The sequence below is a fragment of the Olea europaea genome, chromosome 20 (assembly GCF_002742605.1).
Source record: "Olea europaea var. sylvestris chromosome 20, O_europaea_v1, whole genome shotgun sequence".
Taxonomy (NCBI): domain Eukaryota; kingdom Viridiplantae; phylum Streptophyta; class Magnoliopsida; order Lamiales; family Oleaceae; genus Olea; species Olea europaea.
Genome location: NC_036256.1, coordinates 9,073,717 through 9,097,144, shown reverse-complemented (window position 1 = coordinate 9,097,144; position 23,428 = coordinate 9,073,717). Strand labels below are relative to the sequence as shown.

The following is a 23,428-nucleotide window of genomic DNA, read 5'->3' as shown; positions in this document are numbered from 1 at the left end:
CTATTATCACAATGATAGCATACGAAGTTCAAAATGAAATTTTGTGGTTAGACTAGTTAAGTTTTTTCTCCCTCCCCCCCCCCCCCCCCCCCCCCCCCCGGTTGATTAAAGGTTTGGTTGATGGCTCTTCGAAGATAGAAATAGCAGATCTTATAAATTAAATTAACTTGTAAGGGAGAGAAATCATCAACCACCAAGACGATTTACAGACTCAGTTTATCAAAATCTGAATCAATACCAAAGCAAACGACCCAAGAACACCACAAAGGTTTCACCTATGGTTGCTAAGCCTTTTGTCACTTAGACCACCACAAAGGGGAGAAATATCATCAAGATATATGCATTAAAGAAAATGGTAAAATGTGGAGGTGATGAGGCGAGAGAGAGCGCGCAGGGGGGAGAAAAGAGAGACACCAAGTCTTGTTCTTCAAAGTGGCGTGCAAGACCGAAGAATATATATTGGGCCAAGACACAAAATAAGGTAAGTTAGGTTTTAGGTAATGGGTCAAGGTCCAATAACATATAAGTGGACAATAGTGTGGGCCTCAAAATTAGATAGCCATCCAAGTAGGTGAAAACATGGCCCATGAGCAACATAATTTAATTGGTTGCTTCAAATGGTCCAATCTCTTCTTGGGTTGGGTCGTTACAATTTGGTATTGATTTATCGCTCAGTCATATCGCAATCATCGACTGATAATTAATAAACGATTTACATCATCGCCTGGGAGGTTGTTTGATAACAATATGTCCAACAACCTCCATCTTGGTGTCAAAAGACCTGCAAAAAAGAATGTTTCCCATTAGTAACACTTCTAACCAAAAAAATCAATAAAATTGAAAATCATTTACCTGTACCAATATTTAGAAGTTCCTTACAACTTCTAAACTTTGCCAGTGGTAGCACCTTCGTGCTCATATCAGAAGGGTTGTAATGTGTGTAGACCTTTTCAAGTCTTACTACCCCTGAGATACTATATCTCTAATGAAGTGAAGTCTAACATCAATGTGTTTAGTGCGCTAGTGAAAAACGGGGTTTTTGCATAAATGTATAGACGACTGACTATCAGAATACATTACCACATAATCATTCAAGATACATAGTTCATGGAATAGACCTCTAAGCCATAGAGCTTCTTTAATAGTTTCAGTGGTGGCAATATATTCTGATTCTGTAGTGGATAGTGCAACAATGTGTTGTAACTGTGATTTTGAAGTAACACATGAATTAGATAAGGTAAACACGTAAACGAAATTGATTTCCTACCATCCCTATCTCCTACATTATCAGCATCTACAAAACCCTTCAATTTTACGCCTTTTTATTAGCACTGAACTTTAAGCCTATGTCACTTGTACCCTTCAAGTACCTTAATAGCCACTTTAACACTTCCCAATGTTCAGGGCCCGAATTAGCCATGTACCTACTAAGAGTACTAACAGCAAAACCTAAATTCGCTTTAGTGCAAACCATCATATACATTATGGAACCAATTACATTAGAGTAAGGCACTCAACTCATATATTCTACATCACGCTCATTGCAATGAGATTGTTCTTTCGATAAAACAAAATGATTAGCAAGAGGCAACTTGACAAGTTTGCAATCAGTCATATTAAATTTCTTCAATACTTTAGATATGTATGGAGACTGATGCAAGAACAAAATGGAATTTGACCTATCTCTTTCTATTTCCATGCCTAGGATTCTCTTAGCCTTACTTATGTTTTTCATGTCAAATTCACCACTTAGTTTTGCTTTTATATTATTTATCCACTTAGAGGAAGAACCAATGAAGAGCATGTCGTCCACATAGAGCAACAAAAATAGATAATTATCATCAGTCTCATTGTGTTGAAAATACAAGCAATGATCAAATTTACTTTTTTGGAACTCTATAATGAGTACAAAGGAATCAAACCTCTTGTACATTGTCTATGAGATTGTTTTGAGCCATACAATGACCTTTTCAAAAAACACACATAATCAGGTTTTGACTTATCTTTAAAACCTTTTGGTTGATTCATGAAGATTTGTTCGTCAAGCTCATCGTGTAGAAAAGCAGTTTTTACATCAAGTTGTTCAAGTTCCCAGTCAAAATACGCAACAAAGGCAAGCATGACCCTAATAGTGGTATACTTAACAACTGGTGAAAAAATCTCATTATAATCAATACCCTCCTTCTGTGTGTAACCCTTAGCGACTAACCTAGCTTTAAACCTTAAAGGTTCCGAACTACTAGTACATTCCTTAACCTTAAAGACCCATTTGCAATCGACGATCGATTTGTTCTTAGGCCTAGGTACTAGCTCTCAAGTCTGATTCTTTTCCAGAGAACTCATCTCTTCATTCATCGCCTTAAGCCATTCCTTTGATTGATCACTACCTATCGCCTCTTCAAAAGTTTTGGGCTCTCTATTGACTAGTTCTTCATAACTAGCATGGGTGAAAGCTAACTTAGATTCAAAATCGAACCTTCTAGGTTCTCTCGTTTGTCTCCTCTCTCTGTCCCTAGCTAGATTATAATGAGCTAAGGGATTTTCTTCCTCAGTGTGTTCTTCTATCACTACTTTGTTACCGTTCTTCACTTTAAGTTCCTGAACTTGGATCTCCACCTCATTAGGAATAATAGGGACAGGTGTACAAAATTTTCCTAACTTCACCTTAAATCGATCTCTTTCCTCACCTGGTTCAGTTTCACTCACAAGTTCGATTTCCCCTTTAATGTACGGCATCTCATTCTCTTTGAAAGTTACATCCTTACTCATGATGAACTTTACCCCCTTTTGACTTCTATCCTATAGCCTGTATCCCTTAACACCCTCGGGATACACTAGAAAGACACACTTTCTAGCTCTAGGTTCCAGCTTTCCCCCATTCTGATGAGAAAAGGCAGCACAACCAAAAGTTCTAAACATAGAATAATCACTCAGTTTACCCCACCATCTCTCATGCAGAATGTCACGTTCAATGCAGCAGATGGAGTCAAATTAATCAGATAACAAGCAATCATAATAGTCTCACCCCAAAAAGATTTGGGAACACCAGAACTTAACATCATGCAGCGTACTTTATCAAGTATGATCCTATTAATCCTTTCGGCTACCTCGTTTTGCTAGGGAGTGTAAGGAAGAGTCTTATGTCTATTTATACCATTTTCTTTACACATACTATCAAATTTCGTGTTGCAAAATTTTAGGCCGTTATCTGTCCTTAAAAATTTGATTTTCTTGCCAGTTTGGTTTTCCATTTGTTTTTTCCAGTTATTAAAATTATGAAAAGTTTCAGATTTATCTTTCAATGATAAACCCATACTTTCCTAGTATAGTCATCAATAATAAACAGAAAATATCTATTTCCACCCAATGTGGGATTATTGGCGAACCCAATAGATCAGAATGTACATATTCAAGCATGCCTTTACCCTTATGAATGCTCGAGGAGAACGATGTTTTATGATGCTTACCAAGCACATAGTGATCACAGGATGACAAATCTGACACACAGTCATTATCAAAAGCACCTTTTTCATTAAGTAACTTAAGTCCTTTAATACCTACGTGCGCAAATATATTATGCCATGTGTGTGTGTTATTAATCTTTGCATAAGAGATAGAGGAGTTCAAACCTCTAATCACTTCCCCAGTAGTGATATAGATGTCGTTTTTCTTAGTTCCCTTAATGAAAACTAAAGCACTATTAATCATTTTTAGCATACCATTTCCAATTTTACCAGTGAAGTCATCCTTTTCAAGTCTCCCTACTGAAATCAAATTCCTAGACAATTCAAGAATATATCTAACATCCTTCAACGTGTATACAAAACCCGTGTCAAATTTTACGTTTATGTCACCAATTCCAGCAATAGTATAGGCAAAGTTATCACACAGCACAACATGCCCAACATTAGATTCATGCAGGTTATAAAATCAATTCTTTTAGACGTCACGTGAAACGATGCACCTATAAAATCAATTCTTTCAGACGTCACGTGAAACGATGCACCAGAATCATGTCTCCACTCATGCATGCGGGAATTGGCAGCTAGATTCAATTCAACAGTGTATGCAACTGGACTTGTAAGCATATTGACCTCATCGTTATCTATCTCAGATGTAGAGGATAATACATTTACCTCATCTCTCTCCTTAGTCTTTAACTTACCCTTTTCTTTATGGCAATCTTTTATAAAATGACCTGTGTTTCCACAACCATAGCATTTACTAGCATCCATCCTAGATTTTGATTTAGGCTTACCCTTGCCTTTCTTTTTCCATCCATTACCACTTGACTCGCCACTACTTTGACATCCATCATGACTATTTTACCTAAATCGAGTACTACCCCGCATCATATGTAACCCACCGCTCATCTTATCGTGTTTTTCAGCCCTAATTTTCATCTCTTTACTCCTTAGGGAATCTATGACAATTTCAAGTGTCAACGTATCTCTGTCATACTTAATGGCATTCTTAACTTCCTTATAGGAATCAGGGATCGCATTGAGCAAAATTATAGCCTTATAAGTTTCGGATACAGTCTCATCACAATTAACTATATCTTTGCCTTTTTTCATTTCGAATGTGTTTGTGGCGACTTTCATTGGTTGAAAAGGGTCGTTTGATGTTAAAAAAGGTAATCAATGTTGTTCCAAGGTCAATCTATTTACTTGTCTAGATTTGAAATCTTTTAGCTTTGGACAAAAAATTTTGTATGCTCATATTGAATTATTTCATTTATTAAAACTTTAGTTAAGTGATTGAACAGTTGGGAATGGGAAGTGCACTGGAAACACTCCGTGGACAGGCACGTGGGGCTGGACAAATAAACATTGTAAGGGAGAGAAATCATCAACCACCAAAGCGATATATAGGCTCAGTTTACCAAAATCCGAATCAATACCAAAGCAAACGATCCAAGAACACCACAAAGGTTTCACCTATGGTTGCTAAGCCTTTTACCACTTGGAGACCACCACAAAGGGGAGAAATATCACCAAGATATGTGCACTAAAGAAAATGGCAGAAAGTGGAGGTGATAAGGTCGAGAGAGAGCACGCAGGGAGGAGAAAAGACACCAAGTCCTGTTCTTCAAAGTGGCGTGCAAGACCAAAGAATATATATTGGGCCAAGTCACAAAATAAGGTAAGTTGGGTTTTAGGTAATGGGTCAAGGTCCAATAACATATAAGTGGACAATAGTGTGGGCCTCAAAACTAGCTAGCCATCCAAGTAGGTGAAAACATGGCCCATGAGCAATACAATTAAATTGGTTGCTTCAAATGGTCCAATCTCTTCTTGGGTCGGGTCGTTACAATTTGGTATTGATTTATCCCTTAGTCGTATCGCAATCGTCGATTGATAATTAATAAACGATTTACATCATCGCCCGGGAGGTCGTTTGACATCAATATATCCACATAACTCATTTGCAAAACCAAGTAAAATCCAGCCGAGTCTCATCACTCTCTCTCTTTCTCTCTGTTTTGTCTGAAACTTGTGAATACAAATAAGATTAAACACATTCACTTTCCTTCTCTTTCTCGCTTTGGTCTCTGCCCAACCCAACAATACTTGATGGATCGCTTGTACCTCTCTCTCTCTTTGACAAAAGGGAGGATCTCTCTTACAAAAATCTGTCACGTCTAGTCACAACCCCGAACTCCTTTCCCATCTACAAGAGATAAAGCTTGATGGAGGAGATAAAATTGTTAGTTTTCAATGGCTTTGGCCACACTTTTCAACTTTTCTCCAACATGCAACACAGCTGTGCAATAGTCGTCCAATAATCGAGACAAATATCTTCAGCAAGAAATTTTTTGATTTGTCAAAGCAACTTGATGATCTAGCCTCCGGTTGCATCTTATACAGAGAAACTAAACCTTATAAGAACTTTTTAGAAATCATTCTCTTTTTGCCAGAGCTTAAGATGCTCTTCACAATTCAAAAGCCATTGTATTATGGTAGAACCATCAGCAATCGTCTGATAGTGGCAATGTTTATCGACTTTCTTCTTGAAACAATTGGAAAGTTGCTCAATTGCCAAATATATTCCAGTGTTCTTGTGAGTAATCAAGTCAATGTTTTTCAGAAGGATTTGAAATTTTTGCTTATTTTTCTTCTCGATACAATGCGATACATCAAGAAAGAACAGGATAAGATTTCAACTTTTGAAGGGAAAATATTAACACAAGTTGAAGATGAATCTAAAAAAGCAAGACTTTTCTTGCATTCGTTCTTTTTCACCACAGACCTTGTTACTACGACCAAAATGGATCTGGCAATTTCTGTCCTGCTAGAAAGAATTGAGATTGTGAAAGTGATTATTGAAGATTATTGTATTACAGTCTCAATGAAGCTGAATTGTGGTATTGGAAGCCTACAAGTTGCAAAAAGTCCAAGTGAAGTATCATCATCCCTAGATAAAAGCACTCCTACAATAGAAAAGATGATTGTAGGCTTCGAGGACTTGACAAGACAAATTGCAAGCAAAGTTCTTGGAGGACCAAGCTACCGCCAAATTATTTTCGTCGTTGGAATGGGTGGAACTGGCAAGATAAATTTAGCAAAGAAAATATACAATGATTTCAATGTTCATTACTATATTGATAAGCTTTCTTGGTGTGTTGTTTCTTAAACTCATCAAAAGAGAAAGCTGTTGATTGACATTTTGAGTTCCATAAGTGATCTTAACAGGGACCAAATTTCAAAAATGGAAGATGAAGAGTTGGCCGAACATCTTTACAGAACAATAATCGGTAGAAGATACCTCATTGCCTCATTGTTATGGATGAGGATACACATGCATGGGATTATTTGAAAAGGTACTTTCCAGATGACAATAGTAATGGAAGCAGAGTACTCTTTACTAGTAGGCTAAAAGATATGGCATTGGAAATATCCCATATTATCGTTGAACCTCCTCCCCTGTCACCACATGAAAGTTGGAATTTATTAGAGCAGAAGGTGTTCAAGAAAGAAAACTGCCCTCAAGAACTGCAGGATATTGGAAAGAGAATTGCAAAAAATTGTGATGGACTCCGCTTTTAGTCATCATTATAGCTGGAGTTCTTTCAAATATGGAGAAGAAAGAAAGCCTATGGCAACAAGTCGCAAAAAGTTTAAATTCTTACATCTCCCGAAAAGCCAACGAATACATTCCCTCATTGAAACTTAGTTACACACATTTACCAAATCACCTAAAGCCATGCTTCCCCTATCTTAGTGCATTCCAGAAAGATGAGGAAATTCAAGTTCGGAAGCTATTAATACTATGGATTGTCGAATGATTCATAGAGAAAAAGGAACACAAGACCTTAGAAGATGTAGCAGAGGAGTATCTAATAGAACTCATTAACATGAGCTTATTGCAAGTTTTCACAAAAGATCTGACAATGGAGTAAAAGCGTGTACTCTTCACAATCTAGTACTTGATATGTGCTGAAAAATAGCTGAAGAAGAAAAATTTCTATTTCGACAGTAAGTTAACTCCCCCTGTCCCTCTCTAATGCTTTCTCATTTTACTTCCCATTTCCTATTTAGTCTACTAAACTGTGGTAATTATGTCTATGATGTTCCTGTCGCTTGTTGTTGTCGCTGTTGCCGATGCTGGTTGATGTGATTAAACTGATGATGACGCTCCATGTTCTTATTATTCTACTTTTGTAGTCAATTCTTGATATCTAAGCATCGGCATCGCCTATGTATGGATCAGTCTCATCACCTCTCTGAGGCCTTATCCATTCTTTACAATTCAGAAAAAATTAGGATACTAGATTCAAGTTTTGATGAAAATGCTGGACTGGGAATCAAAATTATGTTTGACTTGAGGTACTTGGAAATTCCGTCATTAGACATATCAATAGGCACACTCCAAAACCTAGAATTTCTTCTATTGAAAGACAACTACGATATTCACATACCAATGTACCTACTCAATATGCCTAAGTTGAGACATCTACATGCAGGAAACCAAATTAGGGGTGCGAAATTCAGTGAGAATTGTGATAACTCCCAGATAAACAACCTATAGACCCTTTCCTTTGTTGTTATTTTTGATTCAAATGATGTAAAAATCTTAAGTTGTTCACCAAATCTCCGTAGGCTTAAATGCAAATTGTTAGGCAAGCTTTGTCTTGATCTCAACTCTCTTTCTCAGCTTGAATCACTCACAAGGGTTCGTGCAAGTAGATTTAGAAGTGATTCCACAGAGATTAATTCTCTCAGGAATATCAAAAAGCTTACTCTTTCTAATATTGGTTTGCCTTGGGAAAAGATGTCTATAATTGCGATATTGCCCATGTTGGAGACACTGAAGTTAGAAGAAGAAGCCTTTGAAGGTGAAATCTGGGACACCAAGGATGATGAATTCCAAAAACTCAAATTTCTTAAATTAGATACCCTAGATCTTGAGTGGTGGAATTCCTTGTGCAATCATTTCCCTGTACTTGAACGATTAGTGTTGCGATTATGCAAAAAATTGGAGACGATTCCTTCTGAATTAGCAATATTCCAACACTACAGGCAAAAATGTCATAAATCAGCTTTGGAAATACGAGAAGAACAACAGGATTATGGTAACTAAGAGTTTGATGTGATCATACATAGTCTTTGATAGAAAAGAGAGCTTTACTGTATTGTTGTAAGTCAAACTTCATCTCATACATTTTTTATGACATAAAAATAATTTTTTGCTATCTATTACTTTTTAAATTTTGTTGCAGGAGAATCTTTGATGTCTTGCACCCACATGGTGAGAAAAGATATATATTTTCCGCTCCATTTCAATTGTTATTTCTTTTTCATAGTCTTTTCTTTGTAATGAATGTGTAGTTACAACTTCTTATTCGCAAGAAAAATCAAATAATGGCCCGATTGAAAAATTTAGTATATTATGGTTAATTTGATGAGTGGTTAGTTCTAGATATAGGCCTCGAAAACTTTTGCCATATAATTTTCTTTTATTTATTTTTTATGTATATTTAAAATACTGAATTTTTCCGACATCAAACCATTGTAAATATTCTCAAGCGTGAAATGAAAATTATTTACTTTCAACTGCTTCGTATAATGTTTCTGTATCTTTCCTCATCTGAAATTAGAAAAATATCAAAATCAAGCATTAAAGTAATGTGCTAGCTCTAGCATTTTTTTCAAAGATATAAAATAATTATTATGTTACCTTGTTTTAGCAATATCTAGGACCTAGGGCCTTTGTGTTGCACTTCTATGAGGTGCCCACATGACAATGTGTAACTTATTTGAACTGGGCAATACAAATTGATCAGGTAACAGTACTTGGCAAAAACCATCTAAGTAGATAAGATTTACCTCCAAGTAATCTACTTCTGAAACCTAGTCCAATCCATCGCTTTCTGGTTCGAGTAAGTAGATTTATAATGTAGTTGGAATATGAGTTTGTAGCCATTGTTTAACATTTATTATCCTCAAATTTTGATTGACTCCATGACTCACAGTTTGACCTACACCAGAAAGGATCATCACTATCTAAATTCGATATCATCATAGCAAAAGAATAAATAAAATTTAGGCTTTTTTGTTTCCATGAACTAGTTCGTAATGAGAAAGAGGACTACTTTGTTGAGTTCTTTCAATTGAGATGTCTTTTGTGTGTGTGTGTGTGTGTTTCTTTTTTTTTTTTTAATTCAGGATAATTATTAAATAAGAAATGAGTATTTATGACGACAAATGAGAATTTCATTAATCGAAGCTAGATTATACAAAGTGACTTAAATGGTGGGTACACATATTGCATATTTGCATAGACTCAAAGAGGCAATGGTTCACAAGAGTAACATGATCTCGATAAAATAAATGTCAAAAGGAGGAGAGGTAGACCAAAATAACAAGATCTAATTGGTGGAAATCTCGTAAATTTTGCAATGAAAAGCAACAAGTCACATAAAAGAATTCGTGTACCCAACCCAATATTTATGCTTTAGTTTGTTGTTGGTGATCTTATTTACAGTTTCCTTCTTGAAAATCCACGATTGTTGATGCTAAAATTTCAAAATGAAATCCTCATAAGGCTTAATTGCTTCATTTGTATTTGTGAGGTTCAACTGTTTAAAAAACGGACAGTATACATGGTAGAGGATAATGTCAATAAGAAATTGGCAGCCAAGGATAGTAAACTTGCTACATTTTTGCCTCGAAATTAGAGCAATAAACACTCATTAGCCAATGGATTTGAGCTCCAATCCACAAGAAATGCAAGCCAAGCCTTCCTATTTGAACTCCATATTTATTCATTGAAGTATTTAGTCAATAGACAGAAGAAGTTGACGAAGTGCAATTCTCGTGCAAGGAGGAAAATCAGAGCTAACTGCACTATAAATTGTGATAGAAACAAGATGAACTTTTCCGTAAGTGAGAACTATATGCAGTAGGAGTAAATAGATAAGTTGCGTCTCGGGGTCAACTCATTTGAAATGGAATAGCCATGACTTGTGCGAGAAATCCCATCCATATAAGTTAAAATACAATCCCATCAATTTCTGAGATATGGAATTGGACTCCTTGTAGACACCATTGTACTAGCAAGCTCTTGTTCCCTGGCCTGCTGTGGTACATCCTGCGATTTAACTCCCTCACGATACTCCAGAGACGAGGCGATGAAAGCCCTCAAGGTTAGGATTCAACCTTTAAAATACAACCCCATCGAGATGAAGAAGATAATTACTGAACAAGCCCAAATATTAGTCCTCATATTTGGACCGTTAGGAAGGAAAAATAATATGTTACCTTGTTTCAGCCTAAAATTTAAGACTGTTTTGTTCTAGTTTTCATAATAATATAACTATTATATTCCTTAATCAGTTGAGTTGTACCTTTTTGAGATGCTACATGACAAATGTGTGACTCGATCGCACTGGGCGATACAAACTGGCTCCTTCTGAAACCTAAGCCCACACTTACTATGGAAATAAGACCAAAAAAATAGCTCCTTAATTGTGAAAGCTCCTGAATAAATAACCTACAAAACCTTTGTTACGTTTATTTTACGATTAGAAAGCCGAAGAAATTTGGAGATGTTCACAAAATCTTCATAGGCTTAAATGAAAATCTCAATGCAATTGCTGGCCTGAAGGAGAAATCTTGAATAACAAGGATTATAAGTTCCCAAAGAGTCAAATTCCTGAATCAGAAAACCTAAATCTTAAACAATGGAATTCCTTGTACAATCATTTCCTTGTATTTGAATAATTTGTGTTGCAATTTTGGGAAAATAAAAAATAAAAATGAGATGATTAATTCTCATTTAGTAATATTTCAAAATGAGATACATTATTGCGGCAAAAAAAAATGTCGAAAGTTCAGCTTTGGAAACTCTTGAAACAACAACAGGATTATTGTAACAAAGAGTTCAAGAGCGACCATCTATAGTCTTTAGGATTAAAGAGATGTTGTTTTACTTGTGTACACGGTGTAAAACAAAATATGTGTTTATTTTTGGCAAAGATGTGGTCTCTTTGTTTTAATTTTTAATTTTATTTAACTAAAATTCTACCTTTTAATGACTCAGCCATTAAACCAGTGACTCGATGTCCTGATAATTTGTCCAAGTTAGTGATCGGATTGGATATGATAACTATGTTTTGAAGAGTGAAAGAATAACGAAAAATAAAATTAAATTGACAATTTACATTTATTGAAGCCCAAAATTTTATTTGTTTTAATCTTGTCATTAGAAACTATTTAATCGATCAAAAATGTTAGCAATTCGGATAAGCATTATCACAATTTTTCTTCACACGTTCAGTGACAAAATCTGTCATCTTTAAAACTATGAAATGGTCTTTTTTCTAGACTGAGATTATTAACAAATCAAACCAAGAAAGTAAGTAATTTGACCAATTTTTTAAACTTGAAATTCTTACTCGATACATACTAGTAGATTGGTAGATAACGAACATCTACACTTGTATTTCGAATACGATACAAGTAATTTCAATTCAAGGTGTTCGTTTACATTATCACAACTAAAAGTCAATGACCATTCGTGCTCACTCGAAATCCTAGATCCGCCATTGACTGTATTATGGTTAANTTTCCGCTCCATTTCAATTGTTATTTCTTTTTCATAGTCTTTTCTTTGTAATGAATGTGTAGTTACAACTTCTTATTCGCAAGTAAAATCAAATAACGGCCCGATTGAAAAATTTAGTATATTATGGTTAATTTGACGAGTGGATAGTTCTAGATATAGGCCTCGAAAACTTTTGCCATATAATTTTCGTTATTTTTTTTATGTATATTTAAAATACTGTATTTTTACGACATCAAACCATTGTAAATATTCCAAGTGTGAAATGAAAATTATTTACTTTCAACTGCCTCGTATAATGTTTCTGTATCTTTCCTCGTCTGAAATTAGAAAAATATGAAAATCAAGCATTAATGTAATGTGCTAGCTCTAGCATTTTTTTCAAAGATATAAAATAATTATTATGTTACCTTGTTTTGGCAATATCTAGGAACTAGGGCCTTTGTGTTGCACTTCTATGAGGTGCCACGTGACAATGTGTAACTTATTCGAACTGGGCAATACAAATTGGCTAGGTAACAGTACTTGGCAAAAAGCATCTAAGTAGATAAGATTTACCTCCAAGTAATCTGCTTCTGAAACCTAGTCCAATCCATCGCTTTCTGGCTCGAGTAAGTGGGTTTATAATGTTAGTTGGAATATGAGTTTGTAGCCATTGTTTAACATTTATTATCCTCAAATTTTGATTGACTCCATGACTCACAGTTTGACCTACACCAGAAAGGATCATCACTTTCAAAATTCGATATCATCATAGCAAAAGAATAAATAAAATTTAGGCTTTTTCGTTTCCATGAACTAGTTCGTAATGAGAAAGAGGACTACTTTGTTGAGTTCTTTCAATTGAGATATCTTTTGTGTGTGTGTGTGTCTTTTTTTTTAATTCAGGATAATTATTAAATAAGAAATGAGTATTTATGACGACAAATGAGAATTTCATTAATTGAAGCTAGATTATACAAAGTGACTTAAATGGTAGGTACACATATTGCATATTTGCATAGACTCAAAGAGGCAATGGTTCACAAGAGTAACATGATCTTGATAAAAAAAAAAAAAATATATATATATATATATATATCAAAAGGAGGAGAGGTAGACCAAAATAACAAGATCTAATTGGTGGAAATCTCGTAAATTTTGCAATGAAAAGCAACAAGTCACATAAAAGAATTCGTGACCCAACCCAATATTTATGCTTTAGTTTGTTGTTGGTGATCTTATTTACAGTTTCCTTCTTGAAAATCCACGATTGTTGATGCTAAAATTTCAAAATGAAATCCTCGTAAGGCTTAATTGCTTCATTTGTATTTGTGAGGTTCAACTGTTTAAAAAACGGACAGTATACATGGTAGAGGATAATGTCAATAAGAAATTGGCAGCCAAGGATAGTAAACTTGCTACATTTTTGCCTCGAAATTAGAGCAATAAACACTCATTAGCCAATGGATTTGAGCTCCAATCCACAAGAAATGCAAGCCAAGCCTTCCTATTTGAACTCCATATTTATTCATTGAAGTATTTAGTCAATAGACAGAAGAAGTTGACGAAGTGCAATTCTCGTGCAAGGAGGAAAATCAGAGCTAACTGCACTATAAATTGTGATAGAAACAAGATGAACTTTTCCGTAAGTGAGAACTATATACAGTAGGAGTAAATAGATAAGTTGCGTCTCGGGGTCAACTCATTTGAAATGGAATAGCCATGCCTTGTGCGAGAAATCCCATCCATATAAGTTAAAATACAACCCCATTAATTTCTGAGATATGGAATTGGACTCCTTGTAGACACCATTGTACGAGTAAGCTCTTGTTCCCTGGCCTGCTGTGGTACATCCTGCGATTTAACTCCCTCACGATATTCCAGAAACGAGGCGATGAGAGCCCTCAAGGTTAGGATTCAACCTTTAAAATACAACCCCATCGAGATGAAGAAGATAATTACTGAACAAGCCCAAATATTAGTCCTCATTTTTGGACCGTTAGGAAGGTAAAATAATATGTTACCTTGTTTCAGCCTAAAATTTAAGACTGTTTTGTTCTAGTTTTCATAATAATATAACTATTATATTCCTTAATCAGTTGAGTTGTACCTTTTGCTACATGACAAATGTGGGACTCGATCGCACTGGGCGATACAAACTGGCTCCTTCTGAAACCTAAACCCATACTTACTATGGAAATAAGACCAAAAAAATAGCTTCTTAATTGTGAAAGCTCCTGAATAAATAACCTACAAAACCTTTGTTACGTTTATTTTACGATCAGAAAGCCGAAGAAATCTGGAGATGTTCACAAAATCTTCATAGGCTTAAATGAAAATCTCCATAGGCTTAAATGAAAATCTCAATGCAATTGCTGGCCTGAAGGAGAATCTTGAGTTCCCAAAGTGTCAAATTCCTGAATCAGGAAACCTAAATCTTAAACAATGGAATTCCTCGTACGATCATTTCCTTGTACTTGAATAATTTGTGTTGTAATTTTGGGAAAAATAAAAAATAAAAATGAGATGATTAATTCTCATTTAGCAATATTTCAAAATGAGATACATTATTGCGGCAAAAAAAATGTCGAAAGTTCAGCTTTGGAAACTCTTGAAAAAACAACAGGATTATTGTAAAAATTTCAAGACCGACCATCTATAGTCTTTAGGATTAAAGAGCATCCATGTTGTTTTACTTGTGTATACGGTGTAAGTCAAAGCTCATCTCATACTTGCATCTACTCCATCACTTGTGCCCAATACCCATGGGTCAATCACTAATAAAGGACTAGCTCCAGACTCAAACCAATTTCTTTCGTATCAAGAGTTTCAAAAATACTGGGACATCCTATATTTGAACCAAATACTTTCTGGTTAAAGAATCTCTTTCTAGTTAATCTGGATCGAGAGGCGATGCTTATGCCCCTGCTTTATATATGGGATATTTGATGAAGCCTGTTGAAAAAGAGAAGTGCCCTCTAATTGAATTATATTTGTTTTTATTTGATTAACCTTTTTTTTCTTACTAGGAGATTCCTTACATCACATACCCACATGATGAGAAAACATTTAATATCCGGCTTTAATTCAGTTGCTAGTTGTTCTTATTCATAATTTTTTTCTTTGCAATGAACGTGAAGTTACGACTTCTTTATTGCAAGTAAAATTAAATAATGGCCTGATTTCAAATTTTACTACGGCTGCTTCCCGTACTGGATCCGCCAAGATTAAATTTTCTTTTGAGCCACTATATATATATATAGGTACTCCAATTGGTTGGGGCACCTATCTAGTAAGTAGATGTCTTGAGTTCAACTCTCCGTTATAAAAAGATTAATTATTAGAAATAGTATAGTAATAGAGATTCGAACCCGTGCTCTCCTTTTATCATTATCGGAAGCTTCACACTGTAACCAAAATATGTGTTTATTTTTGGCAAAGATGTGGTCACTTTGTTTTAATTTTTAATTTTATTTAACTAAAATTCTACCTTTTAATGACTCAGCCATTAAACCAGTGACTCGATGTCCTGATAATTTGTCCAAGGTAGTGATCGGATTGGATATGATAACTATGTTTTGAAGAGTGAAAGAATAACGAAAAAGAAAATTAAATTGACAATTTACATTTATTGAAGCCCAAAATTTTATTTGTTTTAATCTTGTCATTAGAAACTATTTAATCGACAAAAAATGTTAGCAATTCGGATAAGCATTATCACATTATTTCTTCACACGTTCAGTGACAAAATCTGTCATCTTCAAAACTATGAAATGGTCTTTTTTCTAGACTGAGATTATTAACAAATCAAACCAAGAAAGTAAGTAATTTGACCAATTTTTTAAACTTGAAATTCTTACTCGATACATACTAGTAGATCGGTAGATAACGTACATCTACACTTGTATTTCGAATACGATACAAGTAATTTCAATTCAAGGTGTTGGTTTACATTATCACAACTAAAAGTCAATGACCATTCGTGCTCACTCGAAATCCTAGATCCGCCATTGACTGTATTATGGTTAATTTGACAAACGGTAGGATCTAAACTTTAGCCTCGAATATTTTGCCTTGTAAATTTCGTTTCACGTATTTCTCTACTTCAATATTTTTCCCAAGAAAAATTGAAAGTGGTCGTTTCATGTAATGTGGAAGACTGTCCCAAGTAAGCATATCAAAGATGGGATGGTAGTTAATTGAGCTCAAGAGTAGGAGGCTTATGAATAGATTACATAGGCTTTGTAGGTCCTCAAAATGACACTGTCTCCTGTTAGGTGGAAGTGCTTATATATAGTTTGCAAACTTCTCGATCTCTTCTAGGAAAATGAAACTTTTGAAATTTTTTTTATAACTTTTGTAGTTATATAATATTCCCTAAGTTGAAAACATGCTCACGGGATGAGCGAGTAACCCCCATTTTCGAGCCAAGCAATGCGGATTATGAGAAGATTTTTGAAGTTAATTAACTGTGAGGTTTTAGAAGACAAGTCTCCAAATGTTGATCAATAACATTTCAAAATCAAATCCTAGTGGTGTTTCATTGTTTTATTTGAGTTTTTGTGGTTCAATCATAAACACCGGACACTACAAATGGTTAAGAATAATGCAAATTAGAACATCAAGATTTGTTGGGAAAAATTGGTGATTTGTTTATAGATAAATTGTCAATAAACATAATAAATTTATAAAATAAAATAAATATAATTTAATAATAATATAAATATACAAAGATAAGAGTAATTAGAAATGTAAGCATAAGGGAGTAACGTCAAAAACGATGTCTTAAAGTCGTGTTGTCTCTCCTTCACGCGGGTACTTTCTGCTCTACACGACTCTGATAAAATTCATGTTCTTCTATGAGAACGACTATAGGGAGATAAGTGAAGGAACCTTTATCAAGTCGCCAAAACTATATAAAATAATATAAAAGTGTAGAGTGTATTTATCAGGTTATCTTTTCATTTTATGTTTAACCCTATGAAAGGGAGAAATGCACCCCCTCTTCATGAAAATAAATCATATTTAAGTATAAGTTACAATCTAAATTGTGAGATTTGATTTTGTATTAAAAGTTAATATTAAAAATCAAAGCTAAAAATTAATATTTGTTGTGGAATTTTAAAACTTTTTAAAAAATGTTATAACAATCCCTCATAAGTTTTAAATTTTCAAAATATACAACTATATATTGCAACATAATATGGTGTAATAGGTGTAAGTTTCTTTTGGACTTGAATCTCACTTAGTGACAACAATTTGTATTTGATGTGGCCATAATTAAATAAGCTTTGAATTAGATCTCTTTGGCGAAATTTCAAATGTTCCACACATAGTATCAATTTATGCTCAATTCATATCTGGTAGCTTTGTTAATGGCCACAAGCTCTAATCAAGTAAAAGTCTCTAAGGAATAGCCCAATTTCAAAGTCACGACCTCATGACAACTCTTACATAAGTGAGTCTTCCAAGGGTGCTTGTAAACCACGCCTCGAAATTTTTTTTACCTTGGTACTCATTCAGGATTAAACACTTCCTAATATCACATTTATTAGCACTATATTACCATATGGATGAGCACAAATAAAATAGTAGTATTACAAGTCACATAGTACTGGTCGTTGTTATCGCATTGAACATTTTTTATGGGATCTCCAATAACCAAGGTTGGGTTATTATTGGAGGTGACTCCCTTACGGGCTTAATCCTCCTCGATGATTTATGTATGTTCATCTCATATTACAATTTATTTATATCCCTCTTGGACAATAACTTGATACCATCAATTTGCAAAGCTTTTATTCTTCACCTGTACATCTGTATATTTGTTAAATCTTCTGAAATTTCCAAAGTATCAATATCAAGTATCTAAGTTTAATATAGGATAAACACACGTAAGTTTTAATATTGATTTTTGTTAATACGTTTGAGCAAATGCATCCATTTAACTCTTGTATTTCACCTACAGGTCCACAATTTTATTTTCAGCACTTTTTAAAAGTCAATTTTACAACAAAGAATATTAAAATATAAGGTGTATCTATTTAAAATTTTAAAAGTGGTCAAGGGTAACATGTACAATTTATTTTCAATCAATGTTTTTGTTATCATATTAATTTTATACATATTTGCAAAAGCCAATCTGTCCAACAAATATGAATGATTAAAAACTTGACTTTGACGCGGAATTGGTGAATCGTTATAGTATTCAAAATATAAATATAAGTAAATAATATTCTATTCTCATAGTTTATGTTTTTTGTAATTGAATATAGTACATTTAGAGCACCAAGGTGTCTAGACATAGACAACAAGTATCTTGTACTTAAGAATGTCACATGTTTCTAATCGAGTTCATGTTCCTCCTCGTAATTTTAGTCAACTTGTCTCGATAAAAACAACGGCAATCTATTATTTTTTGATTCACTTAATTATTTAAGTTCATGTACAGCTGTCATTTTCGTAAGTAATACGTCTTAGAAGCAAATATGTATACCTAAACATATATGATTAAAATTTAAGTGTGAAATCGAATTTGGTGGATCGACTTATTTTTCAAAATATAAATTAAATAAGCAAGTACATTAATGACAAAAACATGTGCATTCCATGTGTCTTATAAGCCTATCTATATTAATATTATGTTTTATAGTGCTATACAATCTCATTATAAATTGAGAAGCCAAATATAATTAGAGATTATTTTAGTTGTCTGTGAATACCCTCATTACAAACATGAAATTTTGTTGTTAGACTAGTTTTTTATTTTTTTTTATTTTTATTTTTTTATTTATTTATTATTATTATTATTATTATTATTATTATTTTTTTTTTTTTTTTTTTTTTTTTTTTTTTTTTTTTTTTTTTTTTTTTTTTTTTTTGCGTTGATTATAGGTCTGGTTGTATGGCTCTTCAAATACGGAAATAGTAGATTTTATAAATTAAATTAACTCATTTGCAAAACCAACACCACATCCAAGTGAAATCCAGTCAAGTCTCATCTCTCTCTCTTTCTCTCTGTTTTGTCTCAAACCAACAATATTGTGAAAACAAAGATCAGAAACATTCATTTTCCTTCTCTTTCTCTCTTTGGTCTATGCCCAATCCAACAATACTTGATGGATCTTTCGTATGAAAATCTGTCACGTCTAGTCACAACCCAAAATCTCCTTTCCCGTTTGCAAGATTTAAACCTTGATGGAGGAAATAAAATTGTTAGTTTTCAATGGCTTGGGCCACACTTCCTAACTTTTCTCGAATATGCAGAACAAGTGTGCTTTATTCATAAAGTAAGTAGGAAGAAATTCTTCAGCAAGACATTTAATGATCTGTTGAAGCATCTTGATGATTCAGCCTCCGACTGCATCTTATATGGAGAGAGTAAACATTACAAAAACTTTTTAGAGATCATCCTCTCTTTCATGCCGGAGCTTAAAAAGTTCTTCACAATTCAAAAGCAAGTGTATGATCGCGCTAGCAACATCAACAATTGTCCAACAGTGACCAGGTTTATCGACTTTCTTCTTGAAACTATTGGAAAATTGCTTAATTGCCAAATATATTCCAGTGTTCTTGTGAGTAATCAAGTCAATGTTCTTCAGAAGGACCTGAAATTTCTGCTCACTTTTCTTCTTGATACAATGCGATGGATCAAGAAAAAGCAGGATAGTGTTTTGTTTATTGAAATTGGATATGAATCCAAGAGAGAACGGATCAAGAAAATATTTGAAGAAAATATATTCACAGAAATTGAAGATGTATCTGACAACGTAGGACTTTTCTTGCATTCATTCTTTTTCACCACAGACCTTGTCATTGCGACCAAAATGGATCTGGCAATTTCTCTTCTGTTAGAAAGAATTGAGATTGTGAAAGTAAAGATCAAAGATTACTGCATTGCGGTCTCAATGAAGATGAATTGCGGAATTGGAAACCTATAAGTTGCAGAAAGTTCAAGTGAAGTATCATCATCCCTAGATAAAAGCATTCCCATGGTAGAAGAGATGATTGTAGGCTTCGAAGACATGGCAACACAAATTGTGAGCAAGCTTCTTGGAGGACCAAGCTACCGCCAGATTATTGCCATCGTTGGAATGGGTGGACTTGGCAAGACTACTTTAGCAAAGAAAATATACAATGATTTCAATGTTCGTTACTATTTTGATAAGCTCTCTTGGTGTGTTGTTTCTCAAACTTATCAAAAGAGAAAGCTGCTAATTGACATTTTGAGTTCCACAAGTGACCTTAGCAGAGGCAAAATTTTGAAAATGGAAGATGAAGAGTTGGCCGAACATCTTTACAGGACTTTAATCGGTCGAAGATACCTCATTGTTATAGACGATCTATGGGATATACATGCATGGGATGATTTGAAAAGGTACTTTCCAGACAACAATATGAACAGAAGCAGAGTATTGTTTACAAGTCGGCTGAAAAATATGGCATTGGAAATTTCTCATATTATCATTGAACCTCCTCTCCTGTCACCAAGTGAAAGTTGGAATTTATTAGAGCAGAAACTGTTCAAGAAAGAAAGTTGCCCTCAAGAATTGCAAGATATTGGAAAGCAAATTGCAAAAAATTGTCATGGACTCCCACTTTCAGTCGTCACAATAGCAGGAATTCTTTCAAATATGGAGAAGAAAGAAATCTTATGGCAACAAGTCGCAACAAATTTAACTTCTTACATTTCCCAAAAAGCCGACGACTACATTCCCACATTGAAACTTAGTTACATGCATTTACCAAATCACTTGAAGCCATGTTTCCTCTATCTTAGTGCATTCCATGAAGACGAGGACATTCATGTTCGGAAGCTATTATTACTATGGATTGCCGAAGGATTCATAGAGAAAAGGAGCACAAGACCTTAGAAGAAGTAGCAGAGGAGTATCTAATGGAACTCATCAACAGGAGCCTGTTGCAAGTTTCCAGAAGAAGATCTGACAATAAAGTAAGAGCATGGACTATTCACGATCTAGTACTTGATATGTGCTGGAAAATAGCAGAAGAAGAAACTTTTCTGTTTCAACAGTATGTTAACTCACTCTCTCTCTCATTTCTTCTCATTTTACTTCTCTTTTTGTCTACTAATTTGCGGTAATAATGTCAATGATGCTGTTGCTGTTGCTGTTGCTGATGCTGATGCTGATGCTGGTTGATGTGATTAAAATGACAATGATCCTCCATGTTCTTATTATTCTACTTCTTTAGTCAGTTCTTGATATCTAAGCATCATCATCGCCTGTGTATGAATCAGTCTCATCACCTCTCCAAGGCCTTATCCGTTCTTTACAATTCGGAAAAAATTAGGATACTAGTAGCTTGGTATGATGAAAATGTTGATCTGGGAATCAAAATTATGCCTGACTTGAGGTACTTGGCAATTACATATTTTGACTCAGCAATAGGAATGCTCCAGAACCTAGAATTTCTCCGAATAATAAATATATATCATCAAGATATACCAATGTACCTTCTCAATATGCCAAAGTTGAGACATCTATGTGTAGGAGACCGAGTTACAAAGTCAAGATTCAATAAGGATTGTGATAGCTTCCAAATAAACAACCTACAAACGCTTTCCTTTGTTTTTATTTCAGATTCAAAAGACGAAGAAATCTTGAGATGTTCACCAAATCTTCGTATGCTTAAATGCAGATTTTTTGGCAAGCGCCTTCTTGATCTCAACTTTCTTTCTCAGCTTCGATCACTCAAAATGGTTTATGAAAGTAGATTCAGGGGTGATTACAAAGTGTTTAACTTGCCTAGGAATATCAAAAAGCTTACCCTTTCTAATGTTGGATTGCCATGGGAAAAGATGTCATTAATTGGGTTATTACCTATATTGGAGGTTCTAAAGTTAGAAGATGGAGCCTTTGAAGGAAAAATCTGGGACACCAAGGATGACGAGTTCCAAAAACTCAAATTTCTTAAATTAGTTTCCCTAGATATTGAACAGTGGAATTCCTCAAGCAATCACTTCCCCGTACTTAAACGATTAGTGTTGCAATTTGTCCAAAAGTTGGAGATGATTCCTTCAGAATTTAGCAATATTCCAACACTACAAAAGATTGAGGTACGTTATTGTTCTGAAAGTGTTGAAAGTTCAGCTTTGGAAATTCGTGAAGAACAAAAGGATTATGGTAACGAAGAGTTTGAGTTGATCATACAGAGTCTTCGTAGAAAAGAGAGCATCTACTGCATTGGTGTAAACGATGTAAGTCAGACTTCATCTCATAATTTTTTTTATGACGACATAAAAATTATTTTTTACTATCTATTTGATTACTTTTTTTAATTTTGTTGCAGGAGAATCTTTAATGTCTTGCTCCCACATGGAGAGAAAAGATAGATTTTCAGCTCCATTTCAATTGTTATTTCTTTTTCATAGTCTTCTCTTTGTAATGAATGTGAAGTTACAATTTCTTATTCGCAAGCAAAATCAAATAATGGCCCAATTGAAAAATGTATTATAGTATGGTTGATTTGATAATTGGTTAGTTCTAGATCTAGGGCTCGTAAACTTTTGCCATGTAATTTTCTTTTATTTATTTTATTTTTATATATATTTCTAATACTATATTTTTCCGACATCAAACGATTATGAGTATTCTTAAGTGGGAAATGAAATTCATTTACTTTCAACTTCTTCGTGTAATGTTTTTGCATCTTTCCTCATCTGAAATTAGAAAAATATGAAAATCAAGCATTAATGTGATGTGCTAGCTCTAACATTTTTTTCCAAGATATGAAATAATTATTATGTTACCTTGTTTTGGCAATATCTAGGAACTAAGGGCCTTTGTGTTGCGCCTTTACGAGATGCCACATGACAATGTGTAACTTAATCGAACTGGGCAATACAAATTGGCTAGGTAACAGTACTTGGCAAAAACCATCTAAGTAGATAAGATTTATCTCCAAGTAATCTATTTCTGAAACTTAGTCCAATCCATTGCTTTCTGGTTCGAGTAAGTCAGTTAATGATGTTAACTAGAACGGCTGAATCTTCGGTGGGTGTGTGGTGGGCCGCCCGTGGAGGTGGCACACCTTGATAGGGCGGTCGCAAAGCCACATGGTGCAACTGCCCTACTGAAGATTCTCTCTAGTTGGAATATGAATTTGTAGCCATTGTTCAAAATTTATTTACCTCAAATTTTGATTGACTCCATGACTCATAATTTGACCTACACCAAAAAGGATCATCACTATCTAAATTCGATATCATAGCAAAAGAATAAATAAAATTTAGGCTTTTCGTTTCCATGAACTAGTTCGTAATGCGAAAGAGGACTACTTCATGGAGCTCTTTCAAATGAAATGTCTAGTGCGTGTGCGTGTGTGTGTGTGTGTGTTTTTTTTTTTTTAAATTCAGGAT

The 23,428-nt window shown here is 34.3% G+C and overlaps 2 protein-coding genes across 2 annotated transcripts; both read left to right on the top strand.

Annotated features, from left to right (window-relative positions):
- Window positions 1-19,024: 19,024 nt before the first annotated feature.
- Window positions 19,025-22,348, top strand: LOC111369036 (putative late blight resistance protein homolog R1A-10). The gene is made up of 2 exons (XM_022990522.1): window positions 19,025-21,081; window positions 21,262-22,348. Exons 1-2 carry the CDS (start codon window positions 20,876-20,878, stop codon window positions 22,346-22,348), a joined length of 1,293 nt encoding a protein of 430 aa, XP_022846290.1. The 5' UTR covers window positions 19,025-20,875.
- Window positions 20,040-20,839, top strand: LOC111369037 (putative late blight resistance protein homolog R1A-3). Its single transcript, XM_022990523.1, has 2 exons — window positions 20,040-20,711; window positions 20,828-20,839. Exons 1-2 carry the CDS (start codon window positions 20,040-20,042, stop codon window positions 20,837-20,839), a joined length of 684 nt encoding a protein of 227 aa, XP_022846291.1.
- Window positions 22,349-23,428: the final 1,080 nt, after the last annotated feature.

Coding starts and splice junctions, on each gene's coding strand:
- LOC111369037 (XM_022990523.1), top strand. CDS start 20,040: ATGGTAGAAGAGATGATTGTAGGCTTCGAAGACATGGCAACACAAATT.
- LOC111369036 (XM_022990522.1), top strand. CDS start 20,876: ATGGATTGCCGAAGGATTCATAGAGAAAAGGAGCACAAGACCTTAGAA. Junction 21,082..21,261: donor GAAACTTTTCTGTTTCAACA/GTATGTTAACTC, acceptor CTACTTCTTTAG/TCAGTTCTTGATATCTAAGC.